The sequence below is a fragment of the Lissotriton helveticus genome, chromosome 8 (genome assembly GCF_964261635.1).
Source record: "Lissotriton helveticus chromosome 8, aLisHel1.1, whole genome shotgun sequence".
In the NCBI taxonomy this organism is placed as follows: domain Eukaryota; kingdom Metazoa; phylum Chordata; class Amphibia; order Caudata; family Salamandridae; genus Lissotriton; species Lissotriton helveticus.
Genome location: NC_136069.1, coordinates 47857933 through 47885665, shown reverse-complemented (window position 1 = coordinate 47885665; position 27733 = coordinate 47857933). Strand labels below are relative to the sequence as shown.

General features: G+C 46.3%; 1 protein-coding gene across 2 annotated transcripts in view; it reads left to right on the top strand.

Moving 5' to 3' along the window:
- The window catches only part of LOC144772334 (uncharacterized), a 151971-nt gene that overhangs the window by 50830 nt on the left and 73408 nt on the right, over positions 1–27733 (top strand). For both annotated transcript variants that reach the window (XM_078656577.1, XM_078656576.1), the window contains one exon: positions 4901–4996. In XM_078656577.1, the coding sequence (XP_078512703.1) occupies positions 4901–4996 (96 nt within the window). The remainder of the gene's footprint in view (positions 1–4900; positions 4997–27733) is intronic.

Below are 27733 nucleotides of genomic sequence, written 5' to 3'. Positions count from 1 at the left end.
GAGCGATTGATTGATCCCTGCAGGCTTACCCTGGTGTTGCTAAACAGAAGCAGATCGTCTGCAAACAAGATGTTCGACAGCAGCATGTCACCAAGGCTCAGGGAGTGTGATATCAACTCATCCAGTGTGAGAGAAAGGTTCGAAATGTATAGATTAAATAGGAGGAGTTCAAGGACGCTCCCCTACATTTGACCAATCGATGTCCTCACTTCTCTTGACATATGGGTGCCATCCCCGACCTTGATACGAGCCCACGTTTGCGTGTAAAGCAGACTATTAGCCTTTAATAGATTGTGTGGGATTCCCCACTGTTCGAGCTTTACACATCATTTTTCACGCGGGACACGGTCGAATGCTGCCTTGAAATCAACAAAACACATTTACAGTGGCGTGCTAATGGCCGTCGCTCTTCTGAGGATTAATCCTACTGCCATAAGGTTAGTTAACGTACCTTGCTTCCTTGTACCTGTCTGTGTCTAACGTCCCTACCTCTAGACCCTGAAGCAGTAAGGTTGAAAGATATTTGAGATCTACATCCAATAGTGCAATTATACGATAATTGCCTGGTGATGAGGTGGTTCCTCCTTTAAAAATTGGATGGATAATTCAACCTTTCCAGCTTCCTGGGATCGACCCAACTGCCAAAACGGTGTTAAACATGCCAGTCAAAAACAATTGGGCCTCTGCAAGGTGTTCTTTTTAAGGGCAGCTTGAGGGATATGATTTGGACCAGGGTCTGAATCAGATCGAGATTTTCCAATGATTTATTGCTGCAGTCGTATACTCCAGCAGCTCAGTAGGAGTATTTCCCTTGGAAATCTCCTGAGGCCATACTGGTCAGCCACATTGTGCATACTTCCTGTAAGATGTGACTTTACCCAGCCTTCCTCGCGTATATTTGCATTATAAGCTACCCTTGGACCTTAATCGATGTCATTGATCGTCTTCCAAAGTTTCTTTGGGTATTTTAGCTTGGAGGCATGCAGGAGTTTGACCCATACGATTTCTTACTCATTTCTTTTAGAGGTCAATACAGCTCTTTTCAATGTCCTTCTCTCCTTATCAAGGGATTGTAGTAGCTCTAGGTCCTCTGTAGAGTGTCGTAACTTCCTAAGCAGTCTGCCTATTTTGGCTTTCATCAGTCGGATGGGGCTCAGTGTGACCGGGCTTTTACACCCCCCCTTATTTGCACATTTGGCTGAATATTTGGATATCAGATAGTCAGTGAAGGTTTGCCAAGCTGTAACTGGATTAGGTTCTCCTCAAACAAAATGTTTGAGGGTTTCCACAGCATCTTCTGCCATTTATTTCACTGTGCTTCAACTCCACTTCAGACGCTTTAGGTTTTCAGAACTTCTTCCATCAGCGCCCTTGCTGGTTCATGTTTGTGCTTGCTAATCACAATGGATTTTAGTTGCGAATGGTGTTCACTCCTGTCGGTGGGTGATTCTGAAATCCACCAATTGTATAATGTGCAGTTTACCATTATGTAATCTAGATAGGGGACATTCCTGTCAGATGATCTAGTCCTTGTTGTCGGTATATACCCTGGTAGATGGCCATTCAAAACGATGAGGCCAGCTAGCTCACATGATCTTACTAGTTTTTTCCCTGATCTTGTCTCATCGCTTATGACGTGGCAAACTTTTGTCTGTGAGGGAACCAATTGCCTCAACATGCTACTCACTTGGTTGATGAAACAAAATGAAATTAAAGTCTCCAGTGACTAGCAAATATGATGGCTGCCTTGTTTTTTTTAGCTGTAGCTTAGTTGCAACAAACCTATCCACTGTTACAGCTTTCCTCTTTGGGTTGATGTAAACATTTGCAAGCCCCAGCGGCTTGCCTGGCTGCTGAGCCTTTGCTCTCAGGAGGCCCAGAACAAAAGTCTGTCTGGAAAGAAGGTGCAACACCCCCTCCCACAGGATGACCTGCTGATTATCCACTTTGGGCCAGTGAGCTTCAAAGAAGCTGCCGCCTTTGGAATGCAAATCTGGCTCACCTCAAACGAAAGTAAGCCCTCCCCCTGTTCAGAACCCCCTTGGTGTCAGGCTGCCCCACAAGTCTTACCTTTGCTTGTGACGCAATTCCGCAGAGACGACAAGAGCACCCGTCCCTGTACCCACCTGACCCTCGTGGAAGGCAATACCCAGCAGGGATGAGATGGACGCAGGGATGGGAGCCAGGGTGTAGGGTGAAAGGGTAGCGTGGAGCTGGCGGGGCGTCCTGGTGTCAACTGGAAACCAATAAAGAGCTAGATCAGAAACTGAGTCAGACCCGAAAAGGAACCACCCCCCACATACACACACAGACCTTGTAACCCTCGGAGGACTCACCAATGCTTCCGAGACGGAAGGTTCCCCAATGGGTTCAGCTCCGGTTATGAATAGCGAAGGTAAGGCGCTCCTGCGCGTTACATCCAAGTTCAAACAAAAAGAAAGCGCTCCTGCGCGTTTCACCCAAGCTCAAACAAAAAGAAAGCGCTCCTGCGCGTGTAGCTGACAACTGTAAGTAGTCACTCAACCTGTGGCATCCCCTATAGGAACCCAAGCCTGTTGGCTGAGCTGTTTCCCTTTTAGCGCTCCTGCGCGGTGGGAAACTGAAAAGTACAAACCCAAAACAATACTCAGGTCCACAAAACACCCTCAAGGCGCTCTTGCGCGTCAAGGGTTACAGTAACAAAAACAGGCACTTTCCTGGATCCCCCAGGAGAAGGAACAAACAAGCGCTCCTGAGTGGCGCAGACGTGAGGCAGAGTTGCGCTCCAGCGCGGCTTGACTCCGTGGTGGCAGACGAGTCTCAGGAAGCGCTCTTCCACGTGTGGCTGACGTGACAGCCGAGCAGCGCTCCAGCGCGGCTCGTCTCCGTACTAGACAGGCAGGTCTCAGCAAGCGGGATCCCCAGCAAGGAATCCGAAGCACCGAGCCGGCGGGAAACGCGATGTTTAAGCGTTTCCCCCGGAAGTGCTTCTGTGCTCCCAGGGTGCTGCCAAGGGCCTAGACCGGGGACTCAACTTCCGGCCGGAAGTGAGTATTCCGGCTTTCCGTGTGTGTATGCGGGGATGGCCGGCCGCGGCAACGCCGCGAACCGTGACACTTGGCCCCTGGACAGGCAGTAAAATTAGCTAGTCAGAAAGGTATGCCACCTCCAGGCTAGTACCACCCCTAAGGTGGGTTACTGCAAGATGTATACAATTTTTCAAAAGTGATGACACACTTAGGAATTCTGGGATAGGGTTATGCCCACTTCCCACAGGAAGTGGTCATATAAGGGCGTAGTGACTCCCAAGAGTTTAGTAGCCAATTGGCTAGTACCCTACACTCCCCTAAATTCAGTATTTGGGGAGTCCTTGGCACCTGAGCAGCAGATCCTGACGACCTAAGATGAGAGAGGACATTGAAGAGCTACAAAAGCAGAAAGGAGAGAATAAGCAACTGAACTGGCACTAACCCTGCAGGCTTGTCTGTTTCACTCGTCGAAAACTGTGCCAAAGTCGACTCGTCCTGCAGCGGTTAACTCCAGTAACCGAGTAGGACTGCTTGCCTTCGAAAAAGACTCAAGACCTCCCGTGACCATGGACCTGTTCTGAAGAAATTCCAAAAGAGAAGACTTTGAGGCCTCTGGAACTGCCAAAACCAGACACCCGAATCTGCCACAGCACCCGTTGCCTGCACCCTGAGTTGAAGAGGGCCATTGGTGCCAACAGGGCTCCCCAGCTCTCAGGAACTCGAGTCCATTGTGGTTTCACTCCTTCTGGACTCTCCAACGCCTACAGCCTCTGCATAAAGGCTCCCTCACCCGCGACTGCTCTGGTAAGGAAAAACGTGACGCCTAAGGACAACCCTGCACCTGTCGCCCCTTGTCCTTGGAGAAGAAGACCAAAGGTGTCCCCCGCCACCCCCGGGTATCTCAAGGCCTGAGCCCACTTGCTGATTCAGCCCGATTAGCTTCCTAGCTAGAGCCTGCAGTCTCTTTTTACAGTGAGGGATCCCCATTGAAACACATTGGGCTCCCGACACTGATTTGCACCCTGCACCCTTGTGCGGCTGGTGGTGTACTGCTGGTGCTCCCTTGGACCTTGCCCACCTTAACTCCTGGAGATTGGTCCTGTATGTCAATGTGCGGTGCCTGTTTGCAGAACTTGTGCTTCCTTCATAGGGTGACATTGCAGAACTCAGATTTTGCACTGTGTGCACTTTTTTAAAAAGTGAAAATAATTTATATTTAAAAACGTACTTACCTAAATGATTTTTCTCCAATGCCTAAACATATATAAAGATGCTTGCTTTGCTATAAATTAGTGTGAGGGGGAGGGGCAGTTGCCATGTATTAGCTCTCTCTACGGATTACTGGTTGGTTGGCTATACATTCTAGTCATCACAGACTTTTAATAGTCCAGGGCTTCTCAAACCCTTCATATTTAGGCATCAATCCTAATGTGTTAGACAACTGGAGAAGTCCAGGTATGCTGCAGTTTTCGTGTTGCTTAATGGCGGGCCGACAAGCACTGTCTGGTGACAGGTCTCAGTTGGAGATTGTAGTTTTAGTGACTTGGGCACATTGGTGTAATAGAATGAGGCAGTTATTCTAAACAAGACTCTAATTGTTGTTGTCTTATCTGGACTACTTGTGCCAACATAAGCATAAAGACGAAATTAAGCAGTGATCTACTGACACTCTTTGCTATTAGAGAGTCTTCCAGTTTCCATATGAATCGGGTGTTTTTTGATGTCCCATGCACACTATTATGTAAAGTAAATGATAAAGTGACACATGAAAAATAACATGGATACCATTCACTCCTATTAAATTGTGCATAGTTTGCTTAAAAATGCATTGCAGAAGAATCACCAATTCATTGTTCCATAAGATTGTTCCTATTATCATGTGCTTCTTGCAGGTGATATAGTTGCTACGTCTGTGATTTCACAGAGATTTACAACTGACAACAAATCACTTTTCCAGCAAGAGACGGAGGATGAACAAGGAAACGCAGGTGAGTCATATGAGATTGTAGTATAAAACCAGTGTTCAAATGTGTTCCAAATGTTCTAATATTTCAAAAGATTTATTCAAATGTCTTTGAAGGGTTTGAATGGACATGAGGCTGGTAATTTAAAAAAAAAAAACATTTTTGGGTGTAACTAAAGCATTCACTGGTAGCACACATTTACAGACAGCACATGTTCTATTGAAATGGCCACTAAATATGCACAGACATACAGTTTTACTGATTACCAAGCTTCTTTTATTGTTCGGACTTTCACAACCCACCAATTATCGGCTCACACCAACCCACAGTTTGGGAAGCACTGTCTTACGGAAAAGGCAGATCTCACAGTTCTTTATTTAGCAAACATGAAAGCGGAGAGAGTGAGGAGTATTTTGTGGAGGAACTGTACGACTGAGATAAAAAGAAGCATTGATCATCTTAAAAGCAAGTAAATGGCATCCTAGTGAAACAGATATGCGAGTGACCTTGTAGGAAACTGGGATTGTTGTTGCAGTACCACCCCCCACCTTTTGCCTGGTATCTGATGCAACGTTGACTAAAGTGTACTGGGTTCCTGCTAAGCAGGTCCCCATTACTAGTATTCTTTCCCTAAAAATGTTCAGTTGTTTCCCTCAATTGGCAATACATTTTAGCACCCTCTGTCAGTCCCTAGTAAATGGTTTCCCTGCTACCAAGGGCCTGAGGTACTAGGAAGGGTCCATAAGGGCAGCAGAACGAATTGTGCCACCCCTCACCAAGCACAGACATGCAGGGCTGCTATCACTGGCTACATGTCTTGGTGCAGACAAAAGTGAAAACACAACATGTCACACATCCCCTAACACTGCATGTAATATTTGTAAGTCACCTCTCCAGCAGGCCTGAAAGCTCTAAGTCAGTCTGCTGAATATTACATGTGCCATTGCAGATTGCGTGTCTTGGTGCAGACAAAAGTGAAAACACGACATGTCACACGTCCCAGTATCCCATTTCCCGGATCCCAGCATGTAATATTCGTAAGTCATTCCTACGTCAGGCCTAACTGACTTAAGGCAGGGTGCTAAATATTACATGTGAGGGCACCCAGAGAGCACCTTAGAGGTGCAATCTGAAAACCTACCAGCCTCTGGTGTCCTTGCTGACTGGTTTCTGCCAGCCTGCCACCCTAGACACTGTTCTGATCTCCTAGGGTGAGAGCCTCTGCTCTCAGGAGACCCAGACCCAGAACAAAAGCCTCTTTGGGGAAAAGAGTGTAACACCCCCTCTGACAGGATGACATGCTGATTAGCTTTCCTTGGACGGCAAGCCTCAAAGGGCTGCCTCCTGAAATACGAAGTCTGGTTCCCCCTCACAGGAGAGGATGCGGACCCCCTTGTCCAGGGCCCCCTTGACACCTGGACAGGCAGAAACATTAATTAGTCGAGTAGGCGTGCCACCCCCAAGCTAGTACCACCCCTAAGGTGGGCTACTGCGAGGTGGACACGGTTTTTCAGAATTAGCAATCAATGTGATGGCATACTTCGGACTTCTGGTGCAGGGTTATGCCTACTTCCCACAGGAAGTTGTCATATAGGGGGTGCAGTGACCCCAAGGTTCAGTAGCCCATTGGCTACTACCCTACACTCCCCTAACACCTCTAAATTCAGTATGATGGGGAGCCCCTGGCATCAGAGAAGCAGATCCTGATGACCTATGAAGAAGGACACTGAAGAGCTGTAAAAGAAGAACTCTGTGGCGATCAACCAACTTGGGCCTAGCCCTTCTGGCCTGTCTGCTGTACCTCGCCAAAGATGTCTCGTCCTGCAGCTGTTGTGCCTCCAAAACCTGGGAGGACTGCCTGCCTTCAAAAAGACCAAGACCTCCAGAAGAACAGCGGAACAGGTCCCTGCATCCTGCAGAAACTCCAAAAGAAACGACTCTGAGACCTCCGAAACCACCAAAACCCGACACTGGAAGTCACAACTGCCCCTTGCCTCTGGCTCGAGTTGAAGTGGGCCACTGGTGTCAACAAGGTCCTCCAGAGCTCGAGTCCATCATGGATTCAACCCTTGTGGACTCCCTGATGTCGCGTGCAGCCTCTGGAAGCAGGCTTCTCGACTGCTCTGATAAGAAAACCAGACGCCTAAAGACACCTCTGCATCTGTCACCCTCGGGCAGTGGAGAAAAGGACCCAGGTGTCCCTATGTCCCCGAGCATCGCAAGCCTAGACTCCCCCCCATCTGTTGGGTCTCCCAACTGCCCTTCTAGCCAGAGCTTGCAGCCTATTTCTGAAGTGACTGACCTGCACAGAAACCTATTGGGCTCTGTTTTTGCACCCTGCACACGGCCGCCCTAGTGCAGCTGGTGGTGTACTGTTGGTCCGACATTGGACCTTGCCCATCACTTACCTTAACTCTTGGAGATTAGTTTTGAAAGTCGCTGTACCATACCTGTTTGCAGAACTTGTTCTTCCTTCCTTGTAGAACTCAAAAGTTGCACTGTGCCTACTTTCTAAAGTGAAAATAATCTATATTTAAAAATGTACTTATTTGAACAATTTTTCTCTGATGCCTAAACATATATAAAGATGCTTGCTATTTTTATAAATTGATGTGGATATCCTTCTTGAGTTGTGTGATTTATTGATCATTGTTTGTCTTGCCGTCCTCGGTGTTAAGCCTAAGGCTGCTCGACCACACTACTTCCTAATAGAGCACTTTGGGATTGGATAGCAAGCCCTTTCCCTGTGCAATCCCAGTCCACTCATAAGGGATCCCCTGGACTCTTTATACGGTATATCAGTTTCTTGATATATCACATAAAGAGTTAGCTTCCTTCAGACCTCTAAACCTGCATTAGAATAGTTTACTTCTATGTTCATTAGTTGTTGCTTTCTTCTCATTCATCAGGACGTCACTTTTCCTATTTACTGCTTTGTGATTAGTTTGTTTGTTTTATTTTCTCTCATTCCTGAATTCTCTTTTTATGTCAGTTATTCATGGCAGCCTATTTGGATACATGTCTGCTTTTGTTGCTCATAGACCTGATTGACTTTACCTTTATGCATCAATACCTATTACTCTTCATATTATGTTTCACATTATGTCCCTTGTATCAACCAGCTATAGAGGGTGAATTGCAATGTGGCTTTGTATTTCCTGTTCATTATTTATTAGATATGTAAATCTGCCTGCAGTTTCAATGGCTGTTCACTACCCATTGCAGCTGTGACATCCTTCCTGGTTTGACTTGTTCATGCCCGGCTTCACCTCTTTGTGCCTGTTTTCTGGTCCTAATCCCACCCCAAATCCCCTCACAACATTTTCTCAACAAAAGTGGAGTCTTTTTTAGATGATCAAGGTGATCATTTTGTTTCAGATTACCACCTGCAAAACCAAAGACTCCCTGGCTTGGGTACACCCAAAGTGTGTGTAACCTATTATATCTATTCTGAAAGCACTTACAAAGTGCGTAGCTACCCGTAGGTATTCCAGTGCTAAAAGTATAACACAGAGGAATACATTGACCATACAGAGATTTTACAAAGATCTGTTCTAGAAACACTTTTTCAGTAGTTTCTGAAAGGGAAGTTCTTTTTCAACAGAGAAAGTGGATGGCTATTCCACAGCTTAGCTGCATTATTTTAAAAAGCTTGCCCTCCCTGTCTAGGTCTCTTAATAGCCGGGATTTTGGCGGGAAAGGTATTAGTGGAGCGCCACGATCTTTAGGGAGTGTAGAAAGACAACAGAGGGGGAGTTATCGAACGACCTTTATTGCCGAGAGCCCTGTAGACTTGAACTTAATCTTCTCAGTCACAGAAATCCAATGGAGAGAGCACGGAGCTTGTCGGGCAGAAATATTTCTCGGGATATGATAAAGCATTCTGAACTATTTGCAGCCTCTTTATCATTGCTTTCGGTGATCTCAGATCAAGAGAATTGCTGTAGTCCAGGTGAGATAGAATAGGCACCTGGACAACCTGCCTTTTCCAGCTGGGTGACAGAAGGAGAAGTATTTTTCTCATCAGCTTAAGCATTCCCGTAGCAGGTGGCGGACAGTATAGCAACTTGGGAATCTAATTTAAGAGAGGCATCCAGCCACATTCCCAAGCTCTTTATAGCCGGGTTGGGATATGGAGGAGAAGCTAGGCAGCTTGGCCAGCCAAATTGTAGGGTAGCTTGGAGTTATTGCCCAGAACCATCAGCTCCATTTTGTCTCCATTATGTTTAAGACAGGAGCTCTTCATCCAATTAGCCACCGACTCTAAACAAGGGCCTAGGGACTGGGTGGCGGAACCATCGCTTTGAGAAAGACAAAAGATCAATTGCGTATCGTCTACGTAAGATATTATCGAGAGCCCAAAAGGGAGCCCGATATCAGCCAGAAGTCAAGGATGTCAAGGATGAGCCCTGAGGTACTCCGCATATGAGAGAGGAATTGGTCGATGTGCAGTCACCCTGGAAGGTCTGGAAAGTCCTATCTTCCAGGATGGACCTAAGCCAAGCTAGGGTGGTTCCAATACCAGATTTCTGCAGTCTATCCACCAAAATATTGTGAACGACAGTATTGAAAGCTGAGCTGAGATCTAGAAGGATTAATACTGTAGAACCAACCATGTCTAGGAGTTGTTTAGTGTCTTCTACAACTGCCAGAAGAGCAGTACCATTACCATCTCGGAACCCGGTCTACGTGGGATGCAACAGATCATTTTTGTCTAAAAATTCTGATAGCCTGAGGTTGATGTGCCTTTTGAGTATTTTACTAATCCCAGGCAGAAGGGAAATTGTGTGAAAATGTCAGAGATCGCCAGGGTCAGTGGTGTGCTTTTTCAAGATTGCTTTGACCATTGCATGTTTTCATACCACTAGAACAATTCTTGTCCTGAGCAAGAGATTCAGTAGTTCAAGCCGGTTGGGAAGAATCACCTCTGCAGCTCTGAAAATAATACTAGGAGAGACAGATTTAATTTTGCCCTGAATATGGGCCAGGCTGTCTAAGGTCAAAGCAGGAAAGGCACCTCGGTCAAGGATGTCTCCAATTCATTGTCAGTCTCTACAGTATCACTGACAGTAGCGGCTGATTCTAGAGTTCAGGAACACGAACTCTCTTTACCTGTACCCTTGGTTGGTCAAGAGATGACCGACAGTAGTTCCCTGGTAAAATATGCTCCGCCCTGCTTAACTGAAGTCATTACTTCGTGTGTTAGCGTGTGTGCATGCATGTGCACTGAGTTGTAGTCGTTGAATGTCATTTGGTTGCGGAGTCCATTTAAAAGATGCCTGATTTCCTGTAAGACTGATGAATGTGGTTCTCCTTCAAGTTGTTTTTGATAACCTGCTGCAGTTTCTGGGACTTTGACTCTGAGGCCCCAGGGAGTTAGAACATCTGAACACACTAGTACCCTGAGTTCTTGTTTCCCCAAGTCTCCCCATGGGTTTTACCTGAGAAGGGGGTAGCTCTCTTTATTCAGGGAGTCTGGCTCATGACTCTTACTCCACCCACACAGTTGATTTGGTGTCTGCTCCCATTCCTCTAGTGTAGATGAGAAGGATGAAAACCTGCCAAGATGCGCTCTGTTATGATATTCATGGTATTGTAAGGATTCTCCGTTTTGAAGAACCAGACTGGTTGGTTATAGAATCCAGTCAGTGTCCTAACCTGACATAAATATTGGTGTCCTTCAGCTAATAATTTGTATTTTGACTACAAAATGTTGTTCGATATCAGCTCAGATACATTTAGCCAAAGCAGGACATAGCACATGGTTTGTCATCAAAGCCAGTACCAGCCCCATGATCTGACAGGAAGACATGTTACTGTTAGATGGAAGTTTTATTGCTCGGAGTGGAGAGAGGCATTTTGTTGCAGATTCAGAACAGGGGATGTCATCTTAACAAGTGAGTCATTCTGGAACAACGAGGATCGGGAAGCCCAGCTAACTAATGTTGGTATATCGGTTAGATAGTATGAGGTTTTTATTTCCTTATTTAGCAGCTGTTTTAGAGCATCACTTGACATTAACTAGCTCTGTTATATCCTGCAGATTATACTTTTCAGCGAGATGCTTAACATGCGCATGCTTAGTGCAGATTTCGTACCTTGCTGTATTGCTTTTTTTAAAACCTAATGTTTTAATGTGTTTTCTTCCACTCTATGGCAGTTGATTGAAATAATGCATTTAGTTGATGCTGACCAAAGCTTCACACAATGCACCAAACTAATCTTATTCTGGTCGGTGGCATACTATTTGAACTGTTTAATCTTATCCTTCTCAAAATATTACAAATTCATTTCGGATTATGGCATCCAAGGTTCATGACCTTAGTCTTGTTGATGTTAATCCCCAGATTGTGAACCATATTAAATTCATTCTGTTTGGTTAGCTGTCGTCGTAAACCCTTGAGAGGTTGATAAAACTACCAGATCTTCTGCATATGCCACCTTTATACCAGCTAATTTAGGGGCGTCTCCTATAGGTTGATTTTGGACCTCTGTTAGATCTGAGATGTACAAGTTAAATAATGAGAATACCCAAATACATCCTTGCTTAAGGCCGTTGTAGGTAAAAAAAGAAAATTGGCGTAATTCCCCTACCAACTGACAGTTTCACTCTTATATATTTATTAAGGTATAATTTGACTATTCGTTTCAAAAGGCCTATCCCCCATGCTGTCAACTTGTTCCATAATTTAGATCTATTTTCCAAATGTCATCGAGTAATCTATAGAGCAAGCAAAAAGCGCACTATCTATTATTATTATTATTATTATTATTACTTTATTTCGGCCTTTTTGGCCATAAAAGTCACATACATACATATAAAATCAAACATTAGTTCATCTTTACATTTCATTTTACATGGAAGATCACACATTATATTTCATTAAAAATTTTATCACAATGCGAGGGTTAAGAAAACATGTACAATTTCCAACTTAAAGACAATGTCCCTGTTTTTTTCTAATTATGTAAACAGAATATAGAAATTTACTCATACTAAATACAACAAACTGATTTGAATTACTTTTCATGATCCTAAAAGCTATTAAACAGGACCTAGTCCCTAGAAGGTTACACATTGGTTTCAACCATTTCTTTCTCGGTTTCGTATATGCACTACAAACAAAAAGCATATGTAGCTCATTCTCGGGACAGTTAATGGAGCACATGGGGCAGCACTTGGTTTTAGCAGTCAAGGCTCCTAATCTTTTTTGTGCCCATCTTTCAGTGTTGTAATTCAGCATGAGTATCCCGTATCTAAACTTTAGGAAGAGAGTTTTTGCAATGGGTGGCTCTATCTCGTCCAGGAATGGCTCGAAACAAAGCTCGTCCTTAAATAATAAAAAAGCCTGGACTGCTGAACCAACACTAACTCCAACTACTAACTCCCTGCTAATGTGGGTCCAGAAAGCTCGCTTGACTACTAGTTTAGAAAAAGTAGGCATTTTGTCTGGAGTCTCCCACATTGAGTATAGGCCCAAAAGTGCAAGCCATTTTTTAATATGCACTAGCCAAGTGATGGAATTAAAAGTATCAAGCAGCATCAATTCTTGCAGGCCGTTTCTGTAATCTATCAACTCGGGGGTAGTCCAAAGCCTAACCCAGAATAATAAAGGCCTCAAGATTGCTAAATGATCTGTTCTCCTAAAATTTAAGTCCAGTTGGAGTGGTAAAAGGGGTGTACTAGTAGGGACCCTCACAGAAGCCCGCATGAATTTGTTATCCATAATTTGAAAACTATTCCTTGCCCATGGGCCCCATATCTCTGCTCCATATAGTACAGCAGACTGTATTTTGAATTTAAAAAGTTCTAAAACCGGGGTTACACTTTTGCTTGTGCTAGAATTCATTTTGCATAAGATTGGTTTGACATTTTGGGCGTATGTTATTTTACTTTTCTCGATTTGGGGTTTCCAGCTTTGTTTAGAATCTAGTACAACACCCAAATAGGAGAAGTTGTCCACAGTATCTAATTTTTGGTTGTTCAGAGTCAAAAGCCCTCTGTCTGGCATACTGGGATTCAATGACATACATTTTGTTTTATTTGCATTGATTTCCAAGCCCTTTGTCTGGCAATAGCTGCTAAAGGAATTAAGGAGTGCCTGAAGGCCCTTTTTTGTTTGGGATATAAGTATGGTGTCGTCTGCAAAAAGCAGCGCAGGCACCCTTACACCATTAAGCTGCGGTGAATCATTAACACAAGTATTTAAATAATCAGGGACATCATTAATAAACAGGGAGAATAGGGTAGGAGCCAGGACACATCCCTGGCGAACCCCACGTTCAATAGGAATATTACGAGACAACTCGCCGTTGGGGCCCCACCTAATATTAGCAAAGTTGTCAGCATGCAGCTCTACTATTTGAGTTAAAATACATCCCGGCAACCCAATTTTTTGCAAGGATTTCCAAAGTAAACTCCGTGGGACTAAGTCAAATGCAGCCCTCAGGTCAACGAAGGCTACATACAGATGACCTTTTTTTAACTGAACATATTTCCAAATCAGACAACAAAATCGAAAGATTTGGTCTGTTGTACTGGTCTTACTCCGGAAGCCAGCTTGGAATTTGGAAATTATCTTCGTAGCTTCAAGCCAATCATTAATTCTGTACAGGAGGTGTTTTGCGTATAATTTTTGGAGTGTGTCCATCAGACTAATTGGTCTGTAATTGGACGGTGTCATTCTGTCCCCCTTTTTGAATATTAACACAACCTCCGCTGCCCGCCAGCTGTCTGGAAAGTTGCAACTTGACGATAGGGCATTAAACAAACGGTTCAGATAAGGGGCCCAGACATCAACTTCGTGCTTATAGAGATCCCCCGGTATTCTGTCCGGGCCAGGGGCTTTTGAATTTTTAAGGTCATTGATCGCCCTTATAGTCTCCTCCAATGTGAAGTTGAGGGGTTCAATAGGGAAAAAGGACCTTAAGTTCCATTGGCTTTCGCTATCGAACTGTTTGTAGAGGTTTGTAAAATGGGTTACCCAGGTCATCTCATCCAGAAATACATCTTTCACGGCTCTCCCAGCATGCCCCCCATTGGCCACCAATCTCCAGAAGCCAACATTATCATTGGTTTTTGCAGCAAGTAACATTTCAGCCCAGATTGATTCCTCCCAGAGTTTTTTAGATGTTTCTAATGTACGTTTGTATTCCACCCTTGCAGATTTTACTTCTTCTTTGGACTTGGTTTTAATGGCAAGCAATAGATTTGATTTGGCAGTTCTGCACGAATGACCATACCATAACTTTCCATGGTTGGCCATTCTGTGGTTTTGCTGTTTCTTTTTCGGCATTTTTGATAAAAGCTTTTTTAATTCAGAAAAAAAGACTTTGTGTAGATCAATAAAATGTTCAAAGTGTTCCGGTAGGAAGGCATGGTCAACGATATGTGTAAATGTTTGTTCAAAAAGAGAATAAACCGATGCTAACACATTACCATCCGCCAAAACACGTGGCCATCTTACTGCACGTCTGTTATTATGTATATGGACGTCCTCACATAAGCTGACTTGGGTAGATTCTGTTGTAATTGGAGTGGTATCACTGACCATTTTCTTGTTGATGTAAAGTTCCAAGGGGTAATGATCACTTTCCCCCCTGCTTACAACTTCCAGATCTATCACAAAGTGCCAAATGCTAAGAGAAACAAGTATAAAATCTAAATTGCTTTTAGCTTTAGAGAAGGTGGGTTTTTTTTGCAGGTCCGATGGGAGTCGGCCATTACCTGCTCTTAGGCCGTGGTCCGCAGAAAGTCTTAGTAATTGGCTGGCCAATGTCGAATATTTGACAAATTTGGTGGTTTCAAGCTGGGGGATGTTATATGCTGAATCCTCATCCTCGAAGACTTCAGAAATGCCCAAAACAGGTTCAAAATTACAATTTAGATCTCCTCCCAAGATGACCGGGACATCTCCAATTACATTCTTCAACAGTAGTTCCAATGCCTCAAATGTTACCGAAACTTTTGTGTGGCTGGTTGGTCTATTATAGACATTAACAATAAACCATTCAATGCCACACGGGGGAGTGATCCTTAGGGCTAAAATGTCCAAAGAACCTGTATTCACAATTTCCACCTGCATGGCCAAGGTGATTTTTAGCCAAATTAGTAGACCCCCTGATGGTCTTCCTCTGTCAGACTGAACAGCCCTAATGCCAAAGGTTTTGTATCCTACCCGATGAGGTACTTCCATAGCCCAAGTTTCCTGTAGTAGACAAATATCACTGGTGTCAATGTAACTTGCCCACTCAGGATCTTTTAAATTCTTATGGACACCTGCGATGTTCCATGATAGGATAAGTAAGCAAGGATCAGTACTCCGGATGGCAGAGCTGGAATCAACTACACAATCATTGGGCCGGTTGCCAACTTGCAAATTTGTTGTGACTTTTTCTGCAGCCTTTACTGTTCCTCTAGCTACAGTGATTGCATTCCCATCCCGACCACCCACCGTTGTGCAATAGCGTACATTCTCAGACATGTTGAATGATTCCGTTTTCTGTGGTACTAGTTTGGACCTATGCAGCATATTCCTTTTAACCAGGTCATCATCAAGCAAGTGTACGACATTTTTTGTTTTGGGATAGCCAATAACCAATCTACAGAAGGCATCATATAATTCATAAACAAAGTCAGGCTTGGAATAACCTTCACTTAATCTACAAAAGGCATCATATAGTTCATAGATACAGTATGGCACAGTGGCAAGTCAATCCACAGCTTCTAGACAATTAAATCTATTGGAAATAGGAATGCCCGACCATATATTATAATCACCATATCTGCCTAAGTTTGGAGTACCAGACCACATGTTATAATCACCATGTCTAGCCAAATTAGGAGCGCTACCATAGTGCTGGTTAACAGGGTTCCAATTAGGGCCGTGGTGAATAGGTCTTGGTGGAGGGTAGAAAAATGATAGAGGTCTGGCTTCAATAGGTGGATTCATACCATATGATTTCCAATTGCAAATTTGCTCGGCACTCTGGGGTTCTTCAAAGGATATAATAATGCAATCGCCCGTGATTGATTTTACAGATGGCCCTACCCATGGTACCCTCCTAACCATAAGAATCTTACTTTTCATCTGGTTTGGAATGGGTTTATATTTGTTTAGCCAAAAAATCACTTTATTTTTTAGCGATTGGAAATTTTCTTCATATTGACTATCCAGTTCTGGCACCCCTGTAAGAACAGCTACAAATGTACTAGCGTCTGGTGGTAGATCTATGTACCCTCCTCTAAAATTATCGCGAGTGTGATTAGACTGATAATTTGACTTATGGATGACATTTGCAGGGATTTTGTCGGGCATGGGTTGGATGCCTGCAGGGGTAGTAAAGGGGTAGACAGGGGGATTAGGTTGAGGTTTATTTTGGGCTAATACACTCTGATTGAAAGAGTGAGAGGAAGAAGGAATTTGTGGTGGGAGAGTGTTAGTGTGAACCTGGTTTTTCTGCATAGGTTTGCTAGTGGTATTTACAGCTGTTGAAGTTGAGGGGGTTGGATTCTGTCGGATTATAGTGCTAGTTGCTTGAGTAGTATTTGTATTGTTTACTACCCCCACCTTATTTTGCTGCATGTCCAATGGACTGATATGTGAATTTTTTAATATGACCGGGACGGGGACGGGAGGTACTTCAGTGCAGTTAAGACTTATGCTTGAAAGAGTGATAACACTTTTCTCGACCTCAAGAAGTTGATTCTCGATTCCAGTTAACCTAGTTTCCAGTGGTTTGAGTAATCTCTTAAGTGTCTCCCATACTATTTTTAAAAATTCTTCTCTTCCTCCATCTTGTTCTACTGTGTCACAGGCGACTCTTTGCCCCTCGCTACCTAAGTGGTCAGACATAGTACTGGAGATTTGTTCATCTATGCTGTTGTTAGTGTTGTCTGCATTTACTGGTGCTACATCTTGGACGGTGATCTCGGAAGTTACGATAGGAGTATTTAAAGTATTTAAAGTACCACTCTTGATGTTATGTCTATGTGCTACTTTAACTTTTTTCCTAGCGAAAGCGGTTAGATGTTTGCGCTTTCTTTTGTGCTTTAATGGTGCATTAATAGGTGATTTGCTTTTGAGGGACTCTGCCTCCTCTGGCTTCCTAGAGGTGGATGATGCACTTACATTAGGAGTCATCTCTTCTGATGACTTACAGGACGCCCCATCTAAAAGGACCTCAGCACTCTCCTTTGAGAGTGTCAACTGTGATGGGCTTCCTGACTCAGCCCTAGCTGAAGACTCATGTGGTTCATGGGAGGTGGAGGGAGTTAATTCCTCTGCTGTTGCATGTACCTCGACTAGGGCTATGATTGGTTTTGGACCAGAAATGCGTTCAGGAGTTTTAGAAAGGGCAATGCTGCCTAGGGAAGATTTTTTCCTAAGCGCCAATTCAGTTGAAAGCCTCCTAGCACATTCAAGTTCTGTTGATACTTTGTGCTGTAATTTAGTTATTTCATTATCAATAGAGAGGCTGGTCCTGGTGATAAAGTCATCTAGGGTGCCCGTAGCTTTTTTAGGGATCTTAGTTGCCTTGCTCCGAGTTTCACGTGATGACATTGTGGGGAAGAGATATTACAATAAATAAAATTTAAAATCAAGTATACTAGCAGGGAATACTCAAAAGGTAAAAGCCAAGAGATGTGGCCCGGTCCGGTCTTAAACGGTCTCTAACGGCCTAAAACGGCCCTGTCTTTGCCCAGTCTTAGCCCGGGCTGCGTCCCGCGCTGCGGGAGTAGGCTGGTATTTTGAGGCCTCAGGAGGGCGGGGGGCGGGCCAGCAGGGAGAGCGGACCGGAAGGTCTAGCAGGGACTTCTGGGAATTGAAGTCCCTGACGCTCGCAGCCCCGCTGCAGCCACACGCCCGGTGCCGCTTACCGCCTTACTGCCTCAATGCTCCTCACAACCGGCGAGAGATGACTTTCCCCCTTCAAAACAGGCGATGGGGCACCCGCGGAGCGGGTGCGCCGAGAGGTAGACTGGTGCCGGGAAAAGAAGAAGGTGAGCTGCTCTGACTCGCTGATGGCGCTAAAATCCTCCGTTTAGCATGTGAAGCTTTGCACAATAGTGTCCCACTTGCTTGGCCTGGAAGCTGGTGTTTTGAGGCCTCAGGAGGGCGGGGGGCGGGCCAGCAGGGAGAGCGGACCGGAAGGTCTAGCAGGGACTTCTGGGAATTGAAGTCCCTGACGCTCGCAGCCCCGCTGCAGCCACACGCCCGGTGCCGCTTACCGCCTTACTGCCTCAATGCTCCTCACAACCGGCGAGAGATGACTTTCCCCCTTCAAAACAGGCGATGGGGCACCCGCGGAGCGGGTGCGCCGAGAGGTAGACTGGTGCCGGGAAAAGAAGAAGGTGAGCTGCTCTGACTCGCTGATGGCGCTAAAATCCTCCGTTTAGCATGTGAAGCTTTGCACAATAGTGTCCCACTTGCTTGGCCTGGAAGCTGGTGTTTTGAGGCCTCAGGAGGGCGGGGGGCGGGCCAGCAGGGAGAGCGGACCGGAAGGTCTAGCAGGGACTTCTGGGAATTGAAGTCCCTGACGCTCGCAGCCCCGCTGCAGCCACACGCCCGGTGCCGCTTACCGCCTTACTGCCTCAATGCTCCTCACAACCGGCGAGAGATGACTTTCCCCCTTCAAAACAGGCGATGGGGCACCCGCGGAGCGGGTGCGCCGAGAGGTAGACTGGTGCCGGGAAAAGAAGAAGGTGAGCTGCTCTGACTCGCTGATGGCGCTAAAATCCTCCGTTTAGCATGTGAAGCTTTGCACAATAGTGTCTATCTGTTATTGCTAGAGTTTCCGGAGCCACTGTTATCAAAGACATGATATTGTCCAGTGTTAAGTAGTTCTTGTGGAAACCTGTTTGGTGGAATACATTTAATTTCTGCTGCCACCCGCAAATTCAAATGATGTAACAGATGCAAATAATTTCCCATCTGAACTTAACATAGCTATTAGCCTGTAACTCTTTAGAGAGTCTCTTGGACCTTTTTCTAAAAATAGGCTGCATTATAGAGCACTTCCTAGAAGGAAGTACACTACCTGTATTAATTACTGAGTTTATTATTACTGAAAGTATAGCACCCCAGTTGGATGGGATCAATTTTATAAGGGCCATTGGAAGACCATTTGGTCCTGGCACCCTTTAGTTATCTTGTTTGTGTGTTTCACGTACCTGCCTCTCCCAAGTGGCATTGGTATGCCCAGATGCGAGTCCCATGCTCACTGTGTTGCTGGAACCAAGTTGCACCCAACTGATGAGCCCATAACTAGGGCGAAACTGGTCCTGGGTTGCTTGTGTTCCGGTTCAGGAAGGACCTGGCCCGGCAGTTCGGGTTGGACTGTTCCCATGAAGAGCAGGGGCGAGATTGATTTGCGTATGGCTGGGTCCAAACTGAGGTTGAATGGTGAGCAAACGTATGTCAGGTTGGGATGCTGCCCCGAGCGATTGCCAGGGGTTAGACAAATTGCAAGCAACCTCCCATCATCGTTTGTGTGTTTTATAGGCAAGATTGTCCCTTACTATGCCTAAAGTGCCCTGAGGTCCTTTGTAGTAGGGCCCATCCTCAGAGGCTGCCTTGAGGTGACATAGGGTGTTTATAATCTCTTCTATCACATCTGAGATTTTTATTAAAGTTGTCCGCTCATCTGGAGCTAGAGCCTCATTTACAACATTGATGTCCTCATTATTGCGTAGAGCACTATTGCTTGCTGGAAGTTTGTTAAAGTTGTTTGGCGACATGTCATTTTTATTAACTATACTTACAACTTACTCCAGTATTGGAACTTTCATAGATTCACATGCCTGAATTATTCCCCGTCGTCGAGACGGGAGTCTCCGGTATATAAAAAAGCAGTGCTTAGTAGTATAGCAAACTGAAAAGAGGCCTAGGCCCATTTCCCTTTTGCAACCCATAGCCTTTGTTATGTAAAAAAGGCCCAAACTTTTCTCTGAACCAATCAGAGCTCCTCACCCTCTAGAACACTCCTGAGCGAACCTTCTGCCCCTCAGATTTTTCTACCGCACGTTGTGCTAGTGAGTCTCCTTTGAGCTCTGCTCAAACTCTTTACTTCTACAGTATTTTGGCTTGAATTTGAGGTTTTTACATCAACCATGTCTGATAAAGACAGAAAAGGATTATTTAGAGCTTGTTCAACCTGCTCCAAGAAGAGGCTTTATACAGATGACCCTCACAAGGACTGCATCTACTGTCTCTACCCAGACCATAAGGCAGCAGATTGTAAGGTATGTCGTACCTTTTCAAATAAGACCTTGAGAGATCGTGAGGGAAGGCTACTGATCTGGCTTCAGAAAGTCAAAGCCAGGAAGGAAATCCTCTCGAGTGAGGAGGAATCTGTGGCGTCTAAGAGATCTCAGAAGAGAAGTAGATCTCCTCAGACACATTCCTCAGGGGAAAGACCTGAGAAGGCCCTAAAAAAGACCACCCCAGGGTCTTCAGGGCGCAGTCCCTCAAAATCCCCTTCAGTCTCATCTAAGGGGAAGAAGGGATCTGCTGGCGAGGTGAAAGGAGCAAAATCCACCTCAGATCCACCACAGTCACCTCAGAAGATCAAGATAACAATGCGCCAAGAATGTAAGAGGGCAGAGAGGGCTTGGAGACGAAGATATGATCCCGAAGATAAGAGCAAATATAAGGAGCTTATCTATGTCTATCATAAGCACATCTTTGAGGCAAAAAAGGTGTACTTAGAGCGTAGAATTGATGCCGCTGAATGCATAAGCAAGGAAATTTTTAAAGTTGTACGGGAATTTGTGTCACCTGTATCCGGCACACCCACTCATGCACATAGCGCTGTCTGGATCAGCCAACTTGGTGAATTTTTCACCAATAAAATTAAAATCATTCAGAGCTCTTTTCCGACACCTTCTCCTCTGGCCGACCCCCCAGTATCTGGGCTTTCTGCTGCAGAGGCAGTGGGTCCTCTGCTCGGGATTTTTCCGTCTATCTCCCATGCTTCCTCTTTGAATCTGCTCTCTCGGCTCAAATCGGGCTCGCCGCTTGACCCCTGCCCTGCTAAGTGCTTGGGGAAAATTGCGCCGGCAGTCAACAATCTGATCAATCCTATGCTCAATGCCTCCCTGTCTTCCGGAGAGGTACCGGATTCTTGGAAGCATGCCCTTATCCTCCCGCTGCTGAAGAAACCATCTTTAGACCCTCTTGCACATGCGAACTATAGACCAATCTCCCTCCTCCCCTCGCTGGCCAAAGTGATCGAGAAGCACGTGCACCTCTCTATTTCCACCTTTATAGAGAGTAATAACATTCTGCACGACTCTCAGTCGGGTTTCCGTGCTAATTTTAGCACGGAGACGGCTCTTCTTGAGATCACTGATGCTATCCGCGAGATATTGGATGGAGGGGGAAAAGCCATCTTGGTCATGCTGGACTTGTCGGCGGCTTTCGACACCGTGTCCCACGCTGGTCTCCTTTTAAGACTCTGGGAGATAGGCTTTCGTGGGACGGTGTTGGATTGGTTTAAGTCGTTTCTGACCAACCGCCGGCAAGTGGTCTGGGCACCGCCGTTCTCCGCCGAAATGCCGCCGCTCGAGGTGGGGGTTCCTCAGGGGTCCATCCTGAGCCCCACCCTTTTTAATATCTATATGGCCCCTCTTGCGGCGGTGGCGGAGTCTTTTGGTGCCCAGATCATCTCCTACGCGGATGATACGCAGCTTCTTTTTTCATGTGACAAGGGGGAGGATTTCGACGGCGGGCGGATTCGGGAATGTCTGGAAGCCGTTTTTGAGTGGTTTCAGGGACATAGTCTGAAGTGCAACTCAGACAAATCCGAGTTGCTCTTCTTCGGCTGCTCTCCCGACCCGGCCTGGAGGTCATGGTGGCCGTGTGATATGTCCCCTCCTTCCACGGTAGCAGTAAAGGCGAAGAATCTTGGCTTCTTGTGCGATGCCGACCTTTCCCTGAGACCTCAGATCATCGGGCTGACGGGGAAATGTTTCGGCATCCTTAGGATGCTACGAAAATTTCTCCCTTTGCTGTCCTTTCATCACAAAAGAATAACGGTGCAGGCCTTGATAGGATCACGTCTCGATTACGTGAACGCGCTTTATTTGGGCCTTCCCAAATATTTGATGGCCCGTCTGCAGGTGGTGCAGAACTCGGCGGCCAGAGCCATCTTTGGACTTCCCCGGAGGGCGCGGGCCTCGGAGCTTTTGGAGCAACTCCATTGGCTTCCGATGGCCAAGAGAGTCACGTTTAAAACCTTGACTCTGGCTTTTAAGGCGCTTCACGGAATTGGTCCTCACTATCTCCGTAAGCGGATAGCCTTCTATGTCCCCAGAAGAGCTCTCAGGTCTGCCTTCGAGGCCAAAGCGGTGGTTCCTTCCATTAGGCGCGCCCGAATCGGAGGCCGCTCTTTTCGGTACCTTGCGCCCCGGTGCTGGAACGATCTCCCTCGATTCTTAAGACTGATGACTAATTTGTTAGCCTTTAGAAAGGAGCTAAAGACCTGGCTTTTTACTCTGTAGTCTGTGTCTTTTTTGGATCACTGTTATGCTGTACCTAACCTTGTTTCACTCTTCGCCAAAGCGCCGGGACACTCCTCCGAGTAGCCGTGCGCTATAGAAGAGCTAATTTAACATAACATAACATAACAACATAACCATCAAACGATCTTCTTCTGCGCCTTCTGAGGAGAAATCAACTCCGTCGACGGGACCGTTGACTAGAAAGGTGCCATCGACGACGACGAAAACACCTCAGTCGTCGACGAAGAAGGAGAAGGCTGGTAAGAAAACAGCGTCGACGATTTCACCGTCGACGAAGGCGTCGATGATTTCACCGTCGACGAAGGCTTCGACGGCTGTGTCTACGGCAGCGTCGACGAAGGTCGCGTCGACGACGGCAGCGTCGACGGGGACTGTGCCGACGACGGCAGCGTCGACGAGGACGACAACGTCGACGAGGACAGCGTCGACGGTCACTACAACGTCGACGGTAGCGTCGACGACAATGACTTGGTTAACGACGGCGATGGGAATCTTGTCGACGGGCTCGTCGACGAGGGAAAAAACACCAGAAAAAGGGTTGGTGCCTTGGAGAAAACCTATAACACCCGAAGTTACATCTCCAAGCAAGGACTCCCCATTGCTACCGTCTCACTTACTGGAGGAAGAAGATTCGGAGGAAGATGATGAGTATGGTATTGCCAGTAGCCCTTCGCAACTACAGGTCAAGTGACAGGAATACGATTCCGATGAAGAATATGGGGGTTATCAAGAACAACCCCAGGAACAACACCGATATAGACAACAGCAACGAGAGGAGATGACCAGTGTACCATCCTCTTTGTTGAAGGATCTCCAGGGAATGTTGGAGGATTATAGGAATAGATACCCAGCGGCTCCAGTCGCTCAACAGACCATGAAGGCTACTCCACGTCCACGGTCGGTTCCAGGGACTCCGATTCGTAGGAGAGAGATTGTGCCGGAACCTACTGTTAGGTCACCACCACCGACAACACACCACGATACCTCCGATGAAGATCAGGAGGATGGTGAGATTGCGGACACAAATGCAGAATGGCATGATTATATCGCCCCATCACCTGCAACTCCTCCGCAGAGACCAGTGAGCTCTCCACCGGAGGACATTGGTGGATTTCATAGTTTGATGGAGAGAGCCACTAAGAGGTTTGCACTGACCATGACAGAGGAGAAAACTGAATGTTTTCTATATGACTTTAAAGACTCGTATCGGAGATCTGTGCGATCTCTACCCTTAGTGTCTCATATCTGGAAAGAAGGATTGAAAGTTATGGAGACGCCAGCGACGGTAACACCGGTTCTGGCCAGACTGGATAAAAAGTATAAAGCACCAGTCGATGCTCCAGCTTGCCTTTTAGGTCATCCCAAACCTGATTCTGTTATCACGCAGGCGGCACAACAGAAATCCAGGAACCCATCTGCTCCGATTGCAACACCTCCAGACAAGGAGGGCAGAAGGTTAGATAATGCAGGGAAGCGTTTCTCATTAATGTCTGCTCTGCTTGTAAGAGCAGCTAATGCCCTTGCAATATTGGGGAGGTATGACAGGCAGATGTGGTGCGACCTGTCTCCCTACGTTAACTTGGTTCCAGATCCAGAGAAGCAGGAGGCGAAGAAAATTCTCATGGAAGGAGAGAGGACTTCGGCTGAAGTCATAGACTGCGCTATGGATATAGCGACCACGGCTTTTAGATCCCTGGGGGGAGCGGCTGTCCTGCGCAGGCAGGGTTGGCTGCGAGCAACAGCATTTAGGCCGGAGGTACAAAACAAAATATTAGACCTCCCTTTCAATGGAGAAGAATTATTTGGGAAGCATATAGATGATACGCTGGAAAGTATCAAGAAGGATACTGATACGGCAAAGGCTCTGGCAACACTGCAGTACAGAAAAACCCCTTTTCGTGGCTCCAGGGGTAGAGGTCAAGCCTCGTATAGAGGAGGATACCAACAAGGGAGATATTCATCTTCTTATCAGTCCTCATCACAGCCGTACCGTCAGCAATATAATCAGCGTCAGTCAGGAGGATACCCAAAATCAACTCCAAGAGGACGTGGTGGCCGAGGAAAGGACAACACACGTCGGCAATGACAACCTCCATCTTCCGGCTCTGTCAGATGCTCCCCTGGGTGGAAAGATTGCTCACCATCTTCAAAATTGGCGGAAAATAACAACGGACCAATGGGTCCTAAAAATTGTTCAATTCGGTCACACCCTAGAATTCCTTCAGACGCCCCCTTGTACGCCACCGATGCATCAGAGAGTCAACCTTCTGCATCAACTCCGGCAGGAGATTCGGACAATGCTCCGAAAGGGAGCAATAGAACCGGTACCGAAATCCCAGGAAAACAAGGGGTTTTACTCCCGTTTTTTTCTTATCAAGAAGAACAAACTCCAGTGGCGCCCCATTCTGGATCTCAGATCCTTAAACACCTATCTCAAGAAACAATCTTTCAGGATGGTATCCCTAGAGGACATCCTTCCGTTATTGAACCCAGGAGATCATATGACCACATTGGACCTACAGGACGCGTATTTTCATGTGCCAATACATCCTGCACACAGGCAGTACCTTCAGTTCTGGGTAGCCGGAAGACATTACCAGTTCAGGGTGCTGCCATTCGGCTTGAAGTCAGTGCCAAGAGTGTTCATGAAATGCCTGGCTCCAGTGGCGGCTGTGTTGAGGAAGCAAAGACATCAAATATTTCCGTACCTCGACGACTGGTTAGTCAAGGCACCATCGAAGACACAAGCCAGAACGTCGACGCAAGCTTGCATAGACTTATTCGCCAATTTAGGATTGACTCTAAACGAGGGAAAGTCAAACCTCCACCCAGCAAGAGTGATTACTTTTCTGGGGGAATATTGGACACGGAATGCAACAAAGCGTTTCCCTCCGAGGAAAGACAACTGAGGATTGTGTCCCTCTTCCAAGACTTGGGAAAAAGAAAGTCTCTTTCAGTCCGCAGGTACAAATCCTTACTGGGCACAATGTCCTCTTGTATTCCACTGGTACCTTGCTGCAGGCTAAGGATGAGACCATGGCAAGAACAGATCGATCTCCAATGGCGTCAGGCGGAGGGATCCTTCGAAGATACAATACAGGTGACACCAGTCATGCTGCAGGCAGCAAAGTGGTGGACGCAAAAGGCAAATGTGTCTCAAGGGCTGACGTTTCTAGCAAGAGCAGCTCCGCTAGTGGTAACAACGGATGCGTCGTTAGAAGGATGGGGAGCTTTCCTTCAGGACCTTCAGGTCAGCGGCCGTTGGAAGGCAGAGGAGCCGCAATTACATATAAATCTGCTGGAACTCAGGGCGATTCGCTTGGCATTGCTGGCTTTTCTGCCAAGGATAAAAGGTGCGCCGGTGTTGATAAGAACAGACAACACCACGGCGATGCATTATGTAAACAAGCAAGGGGGAACAAGATCTCTCTCCCTGTCTCAGGAAGCCCAGGAAATATGGGAATGGGCTATTCAGCAGGGAATATCACTGACAGCAGAACACCTCCCGGGGGATCAAAACATCAAGGTGGATACTCTCAGCAGGCTAAAATCGTCCTGCCACGAATGGGAGCTAGACCAGGAGATCCTGGACAACATCTTTCGAAGATGGGGAACACCGATGGTAGACCTCTTCGCTACGAAGGAAAACAGAAAATGCCAGTACTTCGCAAGCTGGCTTCCCCAGAGGGGATCTTGGGGGAATGCGTTTTCCATGGCATGGTCCGGCATCTTTGCCTACGGTTTTCCTCCAATTCCTCTTCTCCCCCGCGTACTGGTGAAGATCAAGAAAGAACCGTGCAGGCTGATCCTAATTGCCCCGTGGTGGCCCAGGCAGCACTGGTTCACAGAACTGCTGCTATTGTCGGAGGACCGTCCAGTTCAGTTGCGCCTGATTCCATCGCTTCTGACAATGTCCAAGGGGCAGGTGCTCCATCCGGACCCGAAATCCTTGCGATTAGCAGCCTTTCTCCTGAACACTGTGAGTTTAGCCATCTGAACATCTCACACGAATGTAGGGACATCCTATCCAAGGCCAGAGCGGAGAGTACCAACAAAACCTACAGGATGAAATGGAAGAGGTTTTGTCTGTGGTGTAAGAGAAATGGTGTTCACCCTCTTACTGCTGCACCTCATCAAATTATACCTTACATTCTGCTGTTAGCAAAGTCAGGATTAGCACACGCCTCCATCAAGGTGCATTTGGCTGCGATATCCCGCTACAGGAGGTCATCGTCAGGCCCATCTTTATGGTCCTCAAGGATTATCAAACAATTCATGAAAGGGATATTCAGAGTCTTTCCACCAGTAAAGCCTCCAGCTCCTGTATGGAATCTGAATATTGTACTCTCTCAATTGATGAAGCCACCATTTGAACCGATACACAGGACAGACCTGAAGTTCTTGTCCTGGAAGGTGGCTCTTCTCATTGCATTGACTTCTGCGAGAAGAGTAGGTGAACTACAAGCGCTCACGATTCAGGTGTCTTTCTTCCAGTTTCAAGAGGATAAAATGATTCTCAGGACAAACCCGAAGTTCATTCCGAAGGTGCCAACTGATTTTCATTTGAACGAACCATTGGTGCTGAAGCGTTTCTTTCCTCATCCATCAACAGCGGCAGAAAGAGTATTACACTCGCTGGACGTTCAGAGATGTATGAAATTTTACTTGAAAGAAACTAAGGCGTTTCGCAAGTCTTCCCAGTTATTTGTCACCTTCAGCGCCCCCAGAAAAGGTTTCCCGCTGTCAAAGAGGGGAATTGCCAGGTGGATTTCCAGTGCAATCGTCTACTGTCATCAAGCGGCTGGAAAGCCTTTGAATGCACTAGTCCGTGCCCATTCCACGAGGGCAGTGGCCACATCCACTGCATTGTTTGGAGGAGTGCCAATCCAGGACATCTGCAGAGCAGCAACCTGGGCATCTACGCACATCTTCACCAGGCACTACTGCTTGGAGGCGGCCGCAGAATCTGATGCGGCGGTGGGAGAGGCGGTACTGCGGAATATCATCCAGTAACGGTGAGCCTTTCTTGCATCCCTCCTTCCGTAATTTCTTGTGTTTACAAAGTCACATTTTATATAATTATGTATATATGTATATGAGATTATGCTTCATTCTCTAATGGTACTGCATGGTTATGTAATGTATCAGGAAAATGTGCTTTATTTTTTCACTGCTCGCTATTCTGATTCAGGCATGTGAATCTATGAAAGTTCCAATACTGGAGTAAGGAAACAAGT